General features: G+C 36.3%; 1 protein-coding gene across 1 annotated transcript in view; it reads left to right on the forward strand.

The window, feature by feature from the left end:
- The first annotated feature begins 546 nt into the window (after positions 1 to 546).
- LOC311294667 (adhesion G protein-coupled receptor D2) overlaps positions 547 to 17,425 on the forward strand; it is a 75,089-nt gene continuing 58,210 nt past the window's right edge. Inside the window, exons 1-20 of the mRNA XM_084415663.1 lie at positions 547 to 617; positions 876 to 912; positions 1,077 to 1,104; positions 1,350 to 1,568; positions 1,674 to 2,312; positions 2,710 to 2,871; positions 3,371 to 3,444; positions 3,648 to 3,920; positions 4,044 to 4,155; positions 4,390 to 4,527; positions 4,615 to 4,720; positions 6,649 to 6,760; positions 6,959 to 7,014; positions 7,110 to 7,236; positions 7,875 to 7,978; positions 8,518 to 8,620; positions 9,371 to 9,524; positions 9,919 to 10,052; positions 11,046 to 11,155; positions 12,031 to 12,151. Coding sequence (XP_084271789.1) covers positions 877 to 912; positions 1,077 to 1,104; positions 1,350 to 1,568; positions 1,674 to 2,312; positions 2,710 to 2,871; positions 3,371 to 3,444; positions 3,648 to 3,920; positions 4,044 to 4,155; positions 4,390 to 4,527; positions 4,615 to 4,720; positions 6,649 to 6,760; positions 6,959 to 7,014; positions 7,110 to 7,236; positions 7,875 to 7,978; positions 8,518 to 8,620; positions 9,371 to 9,524; positions 9,919 to 10,052; positions 11,046 to 11,155; positions 12,031 to 12,151 — 2,808 coding nt within the window. The 5' untranslated portion in view covers positions 547 to 617; position 876. The remainder of the gene's footprint in view (positions 618 to 875; positions 913 to 1,076; positions 1,105 to 1,349; positions 1,569 to 1,673; positions 2,313 to 2,709; positions 2,872 to 3,370; positions 3,445 to 3,647; positions 3,921 to 4,043; positions 4,156 to 4,389; positions 4,528 to 4,614; positions 4,721 to 6,648; positions 6,761 to 6,958; positions 7,015 to 7,109; positions 7,237 to 7,874; positions 7,979 to 8,517; positions 8,621 to 9,370; positions 9,525 to 9,918; positions 10,053 to 11,045; positions 11,156 to 12,030; positions 12,152 to 17,425) is intronic.

The following is a 17,425-nucleotide window of genomic DNA, read 5'->3' on the forward strand; positions in this document are numbered from 1 at the left end:
TGTGTGTGTGTGTGTGTGTGTGTGTGTATTCTTGGTTGCAACTGGAATCCAATGGAAAATTGTTAAATTACAAAGTAACAAATTGTATTTATATTTTATTTCTGTTTCTTTATGTGTGTTTCCGTGGTATGTTTCCATTGTAGCCTACAACATGTTTTACTTAATCTTTTATCTGAAGTATGTTTACATTTAAGGGGCCACAAAATGATTTTATTTAAAATAAGTTATATAAAAATAGTATAACTTATATAAAATGCTAAAAATCAATTAGTAAAAAGCGTAAAATGACGTTATTTTTCTTATTTTAATTTGTCCCCACTGTTGTGGACAAAGGTTGATTTTTAAAATGTTTTTTACAACATAAATGTCTTTTTTTTTTTTTTTACCTGACAACAAAATGCGATCCATTCTCATAGTAAAACCATGAGTAAAACACAATCCTATTTAGACCTCACAAACTCGAAACATCATGTCCATCGTGAGGGGAGTGGCGGGAATTACTCTCTCCTCTTCAAGCGGGAGGCGCGCGCTGCTTCTCATGATCTCACACAGGAGTTCCTCACAACACTTTCAACAGAAAGCGCATGCGAACCGTTTGCTAAACTTTACTTTTCGAGGTAAAATATGACTTACGACTAAAACTTTACCTCGTATCAGGTAATGTGCAGTTTTATTCTGTTTGAGGCTTTTAAATATAGGCTACATCCATCATTACGTTTCTGCTAGAGCTGACCTTAAGTAATGTTTTTTTTCCCTGTAACGGTTTTAGTTTAAAATGTTTAAAACTGTCAAATTAAAAGCGTTTCGTTTTATTGTTCATTAATAAGTTTATGAGCTGTTAAAATGCCCACTGTTAATGAGTATTTTGTTTGCAGGATGAATCTGTTGAAAATTATTTGCTCCAACATTATTGTAAGTAGTTCATATCCTAATACAATATAGGTGCTACGTTTGACAATATACTGTTATGAGTTCTTATGTTAATATATTATAACAAAACCATATAATTATAAATATTATGCTTATTTAAATAAATTATTATTATTAATATGTATAATTACAAACCTTCTTTTAAGGTACTCATTCATCACTGCATGGAAAAAGGTAACCACAGCATTCATATGCATAACATTTAGATATAGGCTCATCACAGATGACTGATTTCTGTTATAATAGTCTTACTAAGATGATAGTATGAAAGATACAATCTGTTACTAACAGAGTCCAAAGGATAGTTTAAGATCACATGGACAGAATTACAATCTGTTCACAGTTTGTTACACATAAAGTGTCAAATGCATAAGATGTAAGGCTGTTTGAGCCTAAACAAAACACTCCTGTGTTTACAGTGGAGAGCAAAACCCTGCTTACACATGAGGACTTTTACCCTGAGTATGTGCCAGATCGCCAGCCATGGCTCAGTGCCCGCAAGCTCTGCCTCCAGCGTTCAGGGACCCTAGCGGTGGTGTCCAGTACCAAAGAGATTCAAAAGCTGAACACTTTTCTACGGTCCCTGAATATCACCCAACCTGTATGGATAGAAAGTTCAGGCATGTTCCAAAAAAGTGGTGCGTGCCATATCCTATGTTTCCCTGCTCATCTCACATTTACTACAAATGCATTTGTGTCTTTCTTTAATAAATATTGCATGTTGGTTTCTAAAACATTTTTAGGTCCTCCAGATATATACATGCTGGAATTTCCAGTGCGGCCACACCGGAAATCGGCTCGCCTCCGCCATAAGTTCCTAAACATGGAAGCGCTAACGGTTTGCGCTCACCTCCAGCTTGATCCAGCTTGTCACGGACTTTCCACAGTCTTCTCGTACGCCATAAGGTCATTCATTAAAGAATTCCAACTCCAAGCGCGAATCACAGGGAATGAACCCGTCCAGCTTGCATTGCTGGTGCATGGTTCAAACACCACCTATGTAACAGGCTTTCCTAATGATGCCTCCTGGCACTTTGTATGTGCAAGCTTGGTTGCGAATAGTGGAAAGTGGGGCATCTGGGTGGATGGAACGGTGGTGGGTTCTGGGAATTTCCTCAACTCATTGAATTACATCGGAGGAGATGGCCTTTTCATGATTGGACAAGACCAGGAGACCTATGGAGGCTACAACAGTGGCAAGGCGCTTTGTGGGAACGTTACGCAGCTGTACATGTGGGATCGTTTGTTGGTCGACGCTGAAATCCAAAGCATGGAAAAAGTTTGTTCACCCGTTCCTTCTGGCTTGTTCTTCAAATGGAATGAGTCCGCACTGGAAATAGAGACGTCGCTGCAGACACGCAGAAGGAACTCGCCTTGTCAAGGTAGAGATGGCGGAGGTGGTATTGCCCCCTTAAATCTTTGAGTTATATTTTCCACTCTTCCACCAATGCGAAATTGCGAATACAGCCAAGTTGTGATTGGAAACCTCAGGCTGAGATGGTTGTAAATATTTCATCCATGCGGTAATGCTGAGACCCACCCCTTCGGATCATACATTTCCCATCACATGAGTCATGGACCCAGAGTTCCCTATTCTTTTCTGAAGAGAGGACATATGGTCCTTACAGACTTGGAGAGCTCAAGAACTATGACTCATGGTGACCTCTTAAAATTGGCAGACTAGAAGCAAACTTAGCTTGCTGGCTGTTCGGCAGCCCCAAAGTTTGCTCAAAAGGATACATTTTCTGCTTAACTATTTTTGGTTCTTGTTTCTTTTAGGTTCCAAAAGCCAACCACCAGACCAACTTATCTCTGGCTTGCATCACAATTTTTCCGTCCCCATGTCTAACAAGGCCTGTGTAACCTTTGACCCTGCAAGTGGGATACTGATTAATGACTCCTGTTTGACGCACAGAGGAAGTGTTTGCCTGTTCCCAAAAGGTGATCACCTGCTTTCGAGTAATAATATTAATATTTTAATAATAAATGACATCTCCATTGGAGACAGTTGGAAAATCGTTTGCGATTATGTCAGATGTCATTCATCTCATTAGAGTGCATGCAACAACATATCCGATTCATGGACAAATGACTCTTATGAACCTCCCAAGTTACAGTTAGAATCAGACTGTGAATCGTTCAGAAAAATGGCTCACTGAACTGCAGATCATTTTTCTGTTTTGTCCTATTGAAAACTAACCATGAACCATTACTGTGATGCATAGTGTTGTGAGACTTGTGTATTCATTCACTGGTTGCTCATATGAAATTTTGTAAGTAAAGATTAATTTGAACAATATGTTGTATTTTAGGAGCCAGTGACTTCCTAGGTTTTGGTTTTGTTTTGGTATTTTTGTTGTTGTTTTGAGTTCTGGCAATGCAATTTCTTGTGCATTTTCAACATGTGTGATAATCCAGGTTTTTTCCTTCTTTATTTCAGAGCAGCTGGACTTCTTAGGTTTTCCTGGGACCTCGTTCTTCTCACAAGTCAGCAATGAGTTTCATTCCAAATCTGTGAGTTAGAGCTCAAGGCTGATTTTTATTAGATTCACTATAAACCTCCAGATTTCATGGAGAAATGGCTTCTTAGCATTGTAAATCCATTTCCTTCTTATTTTGAACCTATCCTTAATTTTCTTTTTAGATCAAAGTATAGTCAGTATTGACACATAGACATATATAATATAACTTGATGTTGCATTATCCTTTCTCCACAGAATACAAATGTAACCTTGTTCTCTGAGAACGAATTGACTCGTCATATTTTCCTCTTGAGTGCCATATTGAAAATTATGGACAGCAATGCAGACATTATCACACGTTCTGATCTCCTGTACCTCATCGAAACCATCGAGAAGGCCGCTCAACTCAATAAAATAGCTGTTCCCACTGAGGTCTTCATATTCATGATCCGCAATTGCTTGGAACTAGTTAGCAGACTCATCGACCCTGATATGGCTGAACAATGGGAGAATTTGAGAGATCATGGGGTATGTTGTGCGATTGGAGTTGGTTCTACCCTGCTCTTCTGGAACCAAATCCTCTAAAAGAAAAGAAAAGTGGATGGTAACTCTAATGTCAGGTTTATGAGTATGTTTCCTGTATTATCTCAGAATTACCTCGGACCATTGACAATGGTAGAGAACATTGACAAGCTGCTGTGGACATTGGCGGATGAGCTTTGGGCTGAGCGCAAAAGCTTTACAGTGTCAACAAAGAACATGGGTACAGTGTTTTTTGCCTCATTTAGCATGACTTGGTAGCATAATCTCAGACCTCGGACAAATAGGAGTCAATATTTGTTTTCTTGAGAGGTGGAGTAATAAAGATAAACCTCTCTTGTCTGTTATTGTATTAAAGCAGTTATTAATATTTAGCCATGGTTACTTTGGCTGTCCCACCATAAAAAACGCATGAGTGTTTGTTATATCGAGAGTCACGAGACTTTTGCTTCCTCAGATATTCATCTGGAGCCGCGAGGGCTGGCGCAGATGAGCTGCGGTATTGTGTTCAAGCCCTCGATCCACGGCGGTCAGTTCAGCGGCCATGATGAGATCCTCATATCAGAGTCAGAAATGCAGAGAGTCTTTTCATTGGGTGAGAATAGGGTAAATTGCTTATTAAGATAAATGTTGTGATGCAAGCCAGTTTTAAAGAATCTTTATCTTTAATGTTATTTGACAGGCCACAAGGATGTCATGCTTATTTATACCTACTACAGTAACCTGGTAGAGAAGTCGTTCAGACTGGAGGTCAAAACACCCGCTGACCAACAGACCAATGGCAAGAGGTTAGCAAGAGCCTCCTGAATCTCTCCACACCAAATTGAATTTAAATATTTTAATTATAAATTGCTATTGTAACGCGATCAGGGTTTTTCCTTGGTTCGAAAACGGCCTTTGGTGGCAGCAGACGAACACGCTCATCCACACACAGTACAAGAACCCTACCCATATGAACTGCGAGCCCAGTGCTGACAATAAATTCAAAATAAATGCAAAGAAATCATGAATCACTTTCAGGTCAGATCATAAAACTATGGAAGCTTGTTTCCGCCACAAAATAAAACATTTTAAAAGATAATTGCGACTTTTTATCTCACAATTGCGAGTTTACATCTCACATATTGCAGATATAACAGAATTGCGTGATATAAAGTCGCAATTGCGAGAAAAAAAGTCAGAATTCTGACTTCATATCTCGCAATTCTGACCTTATATCTCGCAATTCTGACTTTATATCTCGCAATTGCGACTTTATTTCACGCAATTCTGACTTTATATCTCGCAATTCTGATAAATAAAGTCAGAATTGCGAGATATAAAGTCAGAATTGCGTGAAATAAAGTCGCAATTGCGAGATATAAAGTCAGAATTGCGAGATATAAAGTTAGAATTCTGACTTTTTTTCTCGCAATTGCGACTATATCACGCAATTCTGACTTTATAACACGCAATTGCGAGTTTATATCTCGCAATTCTGACATCTTTTCTCAGAATTGTGAGATATAAACTCACAATTGTGAGATATAAAGTCCAATTCTAAGGAAAAAAAATACTTTTTTTTTTCTTTTTTTTTTTACCTCAGAATAGTTTATATCTCCCAATTCTGACTTTATAACACGCAATTGCGACTTTATATCGTGCAATTCTGACTTTATATCTCCCAATTGCAACTTTATTTCCCAGAATTGCGACTTTATAACATGCAATTCTGACTTTATATCTCGCAATTGCGACTTTATTTCTCAGAATTGCGACTTTATTTCTCACAATTCTGACTTCATATCTCGCAATTGTGAGAAAAAAAGTCAGAATTGTGAGATAAAAAGTCGCAATTATTATTATTTATTTATTATTCATTGGCGGAAACAAGCTTCCATATAAAACAAATGTGCTTAGCAACTTTTTACATTTAAATTTACAGATTTTTATGTATGAAATAGTTTTGAGTGACCGCTTTAAAAAGTGGACAACAAAGTAACACATTACATAGGTGTGGTAGGTCTATTTAATTTTTTTTTGCATTTAGCCTACACTCCAAGACTTAGTGCACAGATCATTTGACATACAGCGTCTAATTGTTTTGTTCTGTCAATCACTGTCAATCGGTTTTAATCACTCATTTAAATATGGTTGTCAATCCAGAAACTTTGCAATGTGTCGTTAGCTGGATGAAAAATGTATATTATATACATAAAGTGAGCAAAGATCGCCATTATAATCACCGAAGCTGTCAATTACAACGCGTACACAAATCGGGCCTCTTGCGAAAACTCCCATTATAATCAATGAAGCTGTGCTATGAATCTCTTATTGACATCGTGTTTATGCTTATAATGAAATGATTTGCGAGCGTGCAGAACTCGCACTCAACAAAAACTCTGGTGTTATTTGAGCGGATTCTGACTAACTTAAACACCTCTGATTGGCCATTGCGTTCACATGCTCAACAGATATGTCTGTGATTGGCTACTTTGCTCAACGCTGCAAAAACACTTTGTAAACCTTTGATGCTCTTCATAGAGCGCTTACACAAACACTCACTGAAGTGTTTGAAAGCAGACGGCTTTCAGCGGGTACCGGTACAGCAGAACGGCAGGTATCGTCACATTAAATGATCAAATAAATGTGTGGCGGGGCAAAAATCCATTTTGGCGGCCGCCAAAATATTTTCAATGCAGGAAAAACCCTGGTTACTTTGTTCCTTTATTTTTAGGCATCACACTGGTCAGCTAGACATGGCAGTAATCTCAGCGACAGTGCGGGATGTGCAGAGGGCAGAAAATGTTCCCGTCTCCGTCCAGTACACTCTATCCTCTGGAATTGTGGTAAAAAAACACTCATATTTGCCGTTTTAAAGAGTTCATATCTTCAAATAACCTATAACATAGTCTTGAGACAAAAACACAACAAAATTAGTTAAACTTTAACTAAAATGAAAACAAAATATTAAAATAAAATTATAATAGTATATCAATGATACTAAAATAACAATGACATAGAAAAGATTTATATATTTCCTTTAGGCTGAGTACTCCAAGCAAGTGACGCCCATCTGTGTCTTTTGGAATGTCGAATTCATGTAAGTGAATGTAATCATGTTACAAAACTACTAACTGGTGTTTTGTCGTATTACAGTCTCTTGTTTGGGTCTGATTTAGTGTCTCATGTCCAAAGGGCGGGTCATACAAGTGCTTGGTCCAATAAAGGGTGCAGAGTGTTGCCTTCTCCTCCTGATGTCACATCCTGCTTTTGCAACCACACCACCAATTTTGCTGTCCTTATGAATTATATGGAGCCAAAGGTATGTTTAGAGTATGTGCTTTGAATTGTAACAAATACACACACATATATAACACACAAGCCTTGCCTTTTCAGACATTCTCTGACCCAGGTGCCTTGCCATAACAATTTGAGCCTTGTCAAATTCGCTCAGATCTTTATTTTATTGCTTACCATCTAATCTACCCATACCTTAATATGTGGCCTTGTTAGAAGATAAAATTCACGTCACCTGTGACTGGTCACAATGTTTTGGCTTATTAGTGTATATCCCTTTAAGTCTTAAAAGTCTGAAAAGTGTTTTAAAAGCCATTTAAAAATGATCATTAATCATTATAAAGATAATGTCTTCACTGATCATATTTTCTGTTACACCGCAATCTGTCCAGTAGAGGTCACTGTGAGCTTACAAAAGCAAGCGAGCCTTAATAGTAGCCTTTGCGATTTTGCATTCACAATTATGTGAGAAGTTCCGCTATAGGAGCAAATACGGTCTCTCATTGATGTGTAGTGCCACTATATAACCATCAAGTGCAATAAGAGTCATCAAACCCTCATTTATATATATGGTAGTTAACCTATATCTCCAGACAGTTAGATTGAGAGATAGAGTGTGAGGAGTGCAAGATCGTTGTGTTTTGATGGGTCTTTTCTCTGCAGTGGAGTGCTAAAGAGGAGAGCATTTTGACGAAGCTGACATTTATCGGATCCGGAGCCTCTCTCTGCGCACTGGTGGTGACCTTGATGCTGTTTACCGTGTTAGAGTAAGTGGTTTTCACGGATGCACTGCCACGCCAACAGCATATTCCCATTCCGTGATGTCGCTCTGGCATCATTTGATTCACTATCTTATCTTTATGACGACTGACTTCTAGTGTTGAGTTCATAAAGGTCATGACATTGCATAACATTTGCTCAAATCACAGTCTGTGAGCTCACAGTCCTCGCGCTTGTCAATAGCGCTCAGTCGTGAGGCTGAACACGTATTGAAAACCACTAATCGGCTAATTAGCGCTCTGTGCCAAATGAGCTCGAAGCCGAAGTTTTATGGTGACATTACAGGGGAGTTAATTAAAGGAAAGAGTCACACAAAGGGAGGTTAATCAGCGCAGTATCAGCCAAGCTGATTTCTTTAAGAGATTTATGGCCCGTTTGCCACTAATCAACACACACACACACACACACACACACACACACACACACACACACACACACTTCATCTGTTTGACCAAAATAAATACAATTTTGCCCGATTTTTTTCTATTTCATAAACATTTGCCATTAAATGTATTTGTTTTAACAGCATCCCGAAATCAGATCGCACATCAGTCCACAAGAACCTTTTTGTGTCTCTGACTTGTGCTCAAATTGTCCTTCTCTGCAGTGGTTCTGCTGTTCATAATAAGGTACAATGTTTTTCACACTTTCATTTGGTTGCACAACATTTAAAACTGTTGATTTTAATTGAATAACTAATTACCAATCAATCAATATTTTTGTCTCAACAATGTGGGAAGCTAAATCATTAATTACATTATTATGTAGCAGTGTTGTATTTGTTTAGTATTATTTGTAGACTAGTACAGGTTTCATTTAAGTATCAGTAATGTTGTTGTGTGCTTTTGCTATTTTTATTATTTTATTTTAAATATTGTTGTATAGGTTTAATTCATTTTTTCTTTAGTCTTTCTTTAATTATTTTACTTCAATTACTTAAGTTTTTAAGTACTTTTTTTTTGTTGGTAATCTAATATGTATCATTTTAGTTACAATAACAACACTGCTATGTAGAATCAGAATCACAATGTATTCATAATATTAAAGTAATTATCTGTTTAACCTTAGTATTTACCACACAAGGTCATGTGTTAGTCTTTTTACTTTGTTTTAAGATGGTCAACTTTGCGTAGTGTCTAACAACACACATCCGCAAGTGGCTTATTGCTTTTTTAAAATGTTAGTCGGGGTCATTATACAGAATTTTTAGTCAGTTTTTAGATCAATTACAAAATCGTACCAGCAGTCTGACAGTGCCTTAAAACAACTTTAGTGTTGTTGCCATTTTTAGCATTGCGTGAACTGGCGTACGGCCATGTTTGTGTGGATGTTTGACCTTTTGACCCTTGACTGCCTGCTCTCTGACCTCTGCCCCGTAGGTGGCCTGCACGCTTGTGGCAGCTCTGATGCATTTGTTCTTCTTGGCAGCGTTCAGCTGGATGCTGGTTGAGGGCCTGCTGCTCTGGAGCAAAGTAGTGAGCGTTAATTTGAGCGAGGACCGCCACATGAAATACTACTACCTGATTGGCTGGGGTAATAATTGCATTCCGCCCCTCCGATCTCCTCTTCGATCTGTTGTGGATAGGCACACTTATTGATTGGGTTCAAGAGTACAGGAATGCTGGTTTTGTACTTTATTGTTCCACTGAGTATTTCTATAATTTTCTTTTCACAGTACTTTTTTTTCTTCTTTCTTAGACAAGGAATACTACCATGTCTTTGCTATATACTAAGAGCACAAGCATAATTTTCAAGCAACACATTTCATAAAAAAAAAAATTTGTTGACAAAAAGATGAAACTTGATTGAGAGTAATAGTGAAAGTAAAGTAAAATAAATTTGGAGTATTTTTTGTTCACAGGTGCCGCCCAAATGCTTTTTGTCCCACTCAGACACCTGTAATGTAGAAATGTCTGTGCTTGAACAGGTCTGCCCGTGCTGATCGTTACCATCACACTGGCCTCTGCCTCTGGGAACTATTCAGCCGACGGCCACTGCTGGCTCAGTGTTCAGAACGGTGTCATATGGGGCTTTGCCGGCCCAGTCATCTTCATTGTTATGGTGTGTCGCTACATCTATTATTATTGTTATATATTTTATATAAAAGAATAATATTAAAAACACACATACATATGACATTTTTGTTATGTATGGTATTTTTTAAATAATAATAATAATAATCAAATAATACACAAATATATAAAACATGTTCTTTTTTATTTTATTTATATACAGTCAACATTTAAAGTGGATCAAAACCTTTTATCAAAGTTATACAGGATTTTTGAACAACATCCGTTCTTGTCTTAGGACATCTTTGATGAACTTTTTTGATCCACTTCAAATGTTGACTACTATATATATATATATATATATATTATATATTTATATATGTGTGTGTACATGCATATACACATATATGCACATATTGTGTATTATAATTTTACAAAATGTAATATTTATCATTTTTACATTACATTCTTATTATATAATATATAATACTATTTTAATGTTTGTTTTAATAATATATATATATACAGTATATATATATATATATAACAAAAAACACATGAATACACATATATAATAACAAAAATATAACATTTTTGTTATGTATGGTATTTTTATATAAAATAACACAAATATATAAAATGTGTTCTTTATATATATATATATATATATGCACATATTTATTATGTATAATAATTTTACAATATGTACTAATATTTATAATTTTACATTGCAGTATATTCTTATTATATAATAGTATTTGTTTATTATATATTTTAATGTTTATACTGTTCTATTATATGCATATATATATAAAACATAACAATAATGAAAAACATGTTTATTATAAATTACAATATATAATAATTTTGTATATGTGCACTTGTGTATATATGCACATTTTGAATATTTATAATGATATATATATATTATATATGCTTTATTTATACTTTTATTTTATTTTATTTTATTTTATTTATATTTATACTTAATATTTCATTTGGTGTATGCTTTATTTATACTTTTATTTTATTTATGTATTAGGTGAATATCATGATTCTGACCCGTGTGGTCCTGATCACCATCGCCACAGCCAAGAGAAGATCTTTGATGATGAACAACAGCCCGGAAGAGCAAGTCTCTGAGCAGATAAGGTAGGACACCTCTCTTCCTCTCGTATTCAGGTACGGGAAGGGGAAGGATTCTCATTAGCTTATTCTTCGGTGCCTTAAGGATCGCCACATGGAGGCACCCTTTCACAGCTGTGCTCGTGAACAGTGGTCCTGTCTGCTAGTGGAGTCTGACTGATCCTCAGTCCTGTTGGCTTTCTATTAAAATGATCTATTTGCACATTACAGCCTCTTTCAACATCAAATGTTTTGTTTGTTTTTTGGTCCATTAATGGAACGATTTGACTTTTTTTGCAAGGATCACAAAGTAAACTTTCAGGCAGCTCCTTCACTGCAGGAATCCGGCGTTATATTTTTAAAAACAGGCCTTTATACTGATTCTCATGTTGGTTTATAGATTCAGCTTCTCCTTGAGACCATAAATAACCATAACGCAAATTAAGCTGCCACATGTACCCAAGCGTTTGGACGAGCCTGGACCTCCGGCATCAGTCGTTGAGGTGGGGCCCTCAGAAGGCCCCTGTGTGTAAAAAAATATCAATGTGACTCTTGAAAGCCCGTGGTCAAATACAGCGTTCTCCAAGGAAAATCAAACACACGCTTCCTCCGCTTGGCAGGACCTGTTCGGACAGCAGCTGGTTCGCTTTAGCGGTTACCTGAATAGGGAGGTAATTTTATACTAAACAGAATTAAAAGCGATTTAGCGTGGAAATTGTCACAATGTGAGAATAAGCAGCAGCTCCTGTTGTGCTGGGAATGACCCCTGAAATCTGTCTTCTCCAGTGTAAAACCAAAGAGGAGTGTGTGTGATCATATGCATGCATGATTATAAATAAAACAATGTGGTTTCCATATCAGATCTTCCTGCTCTGATTTTTGCGTGCTTTTTTGTGTTTTAGGGCGGCAGTGAAATCCGTACTGGTTCTGTTGCCGATCCTGGGCCTGACCTGGCTCTGTGGAGTCCTGGTGCCGTTCTCCGTGGTTATCGCTTACATCTTCAGCCTCCTGAACTCACTGCAGGTAAGAGTGTTTCTCTCACTCTTGCCCTCAACGCCAGGCGAATACGTCTGAAGTCTGCGGCACGTGAACGCCGTTGGGTTGCGTTAGCGCTGAAGCCCACAGTGGTTTTAGCTGAGGTAAACAGTGGGGAGTGAAGAGATAATTGCTGTTTAACATGGAGACGGCACAGACTGAGAGCATCTGTGTGTGTATGTGTGTGTGTGTGACTGGAGTAGAATGAAGTTTTATTCAGACTTCTGGTAAACGCAGCCGTTTCTTTGAGACTTTGTTCTCGCCTTTTCTGCGTCCGTGCGTTCCTAAAAATCTGTAATGGTAGTTGCCGGCCAGGTTTTTCTGTTTTCCAGTGTTTCTCTTTTAGTAACTCTCAGAATCTGGGTGAAATTATTTTTGGCGGAAGACAAAGGATTCCAAACAGATCCTCTGTTACTTCCTTTTCCCGTTAAATCATTATAAATGGCCAGTGAAATTCTTCCTAAAGCTGCTTTATTACAGCCAAACAGCACTTTTTTGTGTGTTTGATTCTGGGAAATTGATTTGGTCATTTTCTTGATTATTTTATTTATTTTTAAGTGTGTGTGTGTGTGTGTGCGTGTATGTATGTATGTATGTATGTATGTGTGTGTGTGTGTGTGTGTGTGTGTGTGTGTGTGTATGTGTGTGTATATATATATATATATATATATATATATAAATATATAACACTTTAACTGGCACAAAATCTAAATATTCAGAATACTGCATTAAATTAATTAAATACTGCATCATCTTTGTCTTTTCTCATTTTTAATATTCTGCTGTCTTCTGGAAAGCATGTACAGTAGCTTTCATGCACAAAGCAGTATGTTTTTATTTATAAATATATTTAACATCATTCTGTACATGGTAAACACTTCTGAGATCAACAAAAATAATTTTCAGAAATTTATATTAGTTTTATCATTTATATTTACTTTATATATAATATGAGTACCACTTTTAAAAAGGTGCAAAATCAAAATACATTTAATATTCATTTAAATCTACATGTCTATTTTTAATATTCTGCTTTCTTGAGGAAAAGCTGTACAGTGGTTTTCAAAGCACAAAGCAGTATATTTTTATTTATTTTTTATTTGTTAAATGTTTTTGATATTTAATATTTTTAATATCATTCTGTGCTTGATTAGCACTTTTGAAATCGACTATTTTTTTTAGTACTGCCATTAATCAAAATGACCTCACACTGGTACATTCAGTGTCGACAGCTTTGTTTAAGAGCGTCGAACAGAATATCGCAGTGTGATATTTCGATCAAAGAAAGAAAAGTGTGTCATTCTTTATGCGTTACAAGCCTGTGAATCCCGAATCCTGTGTTTGCGGTCTGTAGAGCTCCTTAATCAGTTGTTTCTGTAATAGAGCTGTATATATCACAAGAAAATCAATAGAGATTTAGCCTGACTCGCATCATTAAACCACACTATAAATAGTTTATTTTTTTCCCCCCATTTTAGTATCTTACAGAGCTGAGGCTCTGTATGATATAAACTTTTGTCTTTGAAGGTCCTACGGTAAAATGTGTTTTAGATGTGGATGTTGTTTTCCTTGGAAGTATTTATATTGTAATCATACTTTAGTTAATGGCATAAATAGTATTTCCATATGGATTCCTCTCAAACAGGCTGCTTGCCTATAGTATTTATGGATTTTTCCCAAGGTTTTCTTAATCTATTGTGTTTTAAAAGTTTCAAAAGTGAAGTTCTAACCTTTGTTTACCTAATTCAAACATTGTATTTTTTTATGTACAAGCATACATGATGCAGTGTGGATGTAGAAGGTGCCTGTAATGTTTCTAGTGATGAAACTGTGTCCATTCCTGCACTGTAAAAAAAAATATTGTTGGTTTAACATAAAAAAGTAAGTCACCTGGATGCCTTAAAATTTTGAGTTCATTGAAATTAAAATATGGAGTTAATACAACAAAGGAGATTGGTTTAATAAATAGAAACTCAAAATATGATGTTATCTGAATCAAATTAAATTTCTAAGTTGATTTGACAAAAAAATAAGAGTTATGATAACAAATCATGAAAATATTTTTTTACATTTTGGAAACTGCTATATCATTAAATAGCTTCACAGGAATATAGTATAAGTTTGATTTTACGACTTGTTTTAGAATGTTGAATATGTTTAAAACAGAGGTATTCTGTACTATAATTAAATTTGATGGGGAACCATTTTAAAACATAAATAATCTGTAAAATGGATAAATTGCAACACAACATTCATCATCAAGTATTGGCGTTGGTAAATTTCACAAAAGCTGCCTTTATCTAAGCAAAAATATAGTGAAAATAATAATGTTGAAACGTTAAAACAGATTTAACAATTTTTAAATTTTTAAATTTATTTTAAAGTGTAATTTATTCCTGAATTTTCAGCGTCACATGATCCTTTAGAAATCATTCTAATATGCTGATTTAGTGCTCAAGGAGCATTTCTAATAATTATAAATGCTTAATATTTGTGTAGAAACCATGATAGTTTTTTTTTCCAGGATTCTTATGAATAGAAAGTTCAAAAGATCAGCATTTATTTGAAATAGAAATCCTTGCTGAATAAAAGTATAATTTTTTTTATTTTTAAACTTACTGATCCCAAACTTTTGTATATATATTTACCTTTGCCCACTTTTTTCTGAATGTCCACGTCTTCCTATTTTTTTTTTTACACATAAAATTATACCTTTTATATACATAAAAATATACCTTTTCATAGTTCCTAGAATTTGGCAGAAATAACCCGCTTTTTGGTGTGTTTGCACCACAGAACTGGAATTTTTTTGTTCTAGGAACAACTTTAGGGGGAACTAAATTAGCTCCTACTTCAGAGTCGGGTCTAAACGAACACAATACGCGAAACACCAGCATCCGCCATTAAAAAAAAGTTTTGTACTCACAGATTATAGTCTATATATTCACTGTAGAAACTAACTCTACAAACACGGAAAACAGTGATAGATGAACCTCTCAACCTTTGCGCTGAGGAGAAAATCCAACGCGACTTTGAGGGGACCAAGCAAAACATGATTATGTATTTCTGCTCAGTTAGCGACACTGGACATCAACCACACGGCATACGCTAATAACTTTTCATTACTGTCTACTTTCTTTGTATAATAGTTGTATCTAATAACGTATTAGACAGGACTGTTAGACAGATCGAAAAGGAATGAATACGGAGAATGCGAGCGCTGTGTTCTCAGGCTCTGGCGTTCTCAGCGCCGTCAAAATAAAAGTCACAACAACAAGCGCGGCGTCACTTCAGAGTTCCTACTGGCGCTGCGAATGCAACCAGGAAAACGGCCATAGGGGAACATTAGTTCTCGGGGAATCGCCCCTTGTGGCTAGATCCTAGAATTGAGTGCCTAGAACTACCCAGTGCGAAAGCCTCTAATGTCACTATAGATTTTAGCTCCAAATCAGTCCGAACTGAAAATGAGTCAAAGATTTTTTTTGGGGGGGTGAGATGTAGAATCCACAGGAAATCACCACAGGCCTTTATGTGATTGTTTCACCACTTGGATATTTTGCCAGCCTCTTCCTTTTCAAATGTGGCAGGTGAAAATATAACTCCCATGTGTTAAAGACCAAACTGATTGAACTGTTTTCTCTCTCTAAATTCCACCCTTTGTTTTGCCCACAGCTCTTTTATATCGGCTCGGGTCTCTAGAGCTGCGAACAATGACAATAAAAACTGTGCTTTTTACCCAGCTGCATTGTAAAGTCAACCTTATTAGAAAACCCAACCACTCCAGCAGCAACGAAACGACAAACTTCATATTAAGTTTTATGAAGTTGTTGACAATGATTCCCTCACTTATCGCCAATTAACGCTTTTATGCCACGCGTTTTCTGTTTGTTTTGACGTGCGTTGAGAACGTACCTCCGCTGTATCCAGAGTGCTTGAGTCGTTCGATGCCACAGACCTTGTGTTTAAGTGCTCCGTATATGTTGTAAGCTATTAAATACTTCGGTACGGCCCATGGTTTTAAAAGGAAGCAGAGACGGCACACGCTCATATGAATGCGGACCGCATGGGGCGGTGAATGAAACATTCTACCATCTGAAGCTGCTTTGATTGAGGATATATTCGTAATTTCATTGGCACGGTTGCTCTCTAAGCAACGCCCTTGAAAATGTGAGGAATATAACAGGCTCTAACTTTATCCAGAGAGTCCTATGGCGTTATGTGAAATTCCTGTTGTCATTCCATGTTTCATTGTATTTTCAATAGGCAGCAATAACAACATAACTTAAGCCACAGGACTTTATTGTTAAATCAATAAAAGTAATAATGTTGACAAGCTCTTTTCATTGGCCGCACTTCCTGTTGTTTTGAGTGAGGGAAACATGACAAACAAATCATTCTTATTTATTTGGTGCTAAGCATGAAATGGCTTAATTTGCATATTTCATAAAAAAAAAAAAAAAAAGTTTGACTTTTCGTGTGGCAGTTATTCAGTCTTCTAGCTCTAATATCATTTTTATATATTAGCTTTAATAGAGCATCCCATAGGAATGACATGTAGACCTTTTCATTAAGAATATGTTTCGGTAAAAAGTGGTACAAATTGTTTTAATATTTTTCTTAAGTGGGTTGGAATGTTTTATGACGTCGAGAAGTGCTGTTTTTCTTTTGAAGAAATGTTAAATAACATTAGTGTAACACATGATACTGTGAACTCTTTAGATATTATTGTTTCTACAGTTGCCAGAAATAATACATGAAGCTAAAACTTAATGTTGTTTAATTTAAGTATTCTTACTGATGATAATTTGGGAATTTTAGAGGGCGACACATAGTTTAATGTATAACATAATCCTGTTCAGACGACTCCAAAACGCACTTATTAATTTTGTATTATTTACTAACTCCTGCACCATAAATACCACCACGTGCTTCTCCATCAGGCTGGAAATAAATGGCTTTGGGTGAGGACGGGGTGGGGAGGGGGAAGTGGTGGTGCTTCATTTGGTCATAAATCGCACGACCCTCTGTCATCCAATCTCGGTGCAATGTCATTCAAAAACTCAGTGCTATCCATTACCGGTATATAATAGGCCCTCCAGCATGCATTGTCCATAGCATTATACGCTCATAATTTCCCTCTATCAATAACTTTGAGGATAGAGAGTTTAAAGGGGGTTTGGGGTCACAAACTCAGGACAAGTTTTTTGGGTGTTGCAGTAAGGTGAATCCTACAATCCTTATACTTTTTTATTATTTACTTAG

The sequence above is a fragment of the Rutilus rutilus genome (genome assembly GCF_951802725.1).
Source record: "Rutilus rutilus genome assembly, chromosome: 8".
Classification (NCBI taxonomy): Eukaryota; Metazoa; Chordata; class Actinopteri; order Cypriniformes; family Leuciscidae; genus Rutilus; species Rutilus rutilus.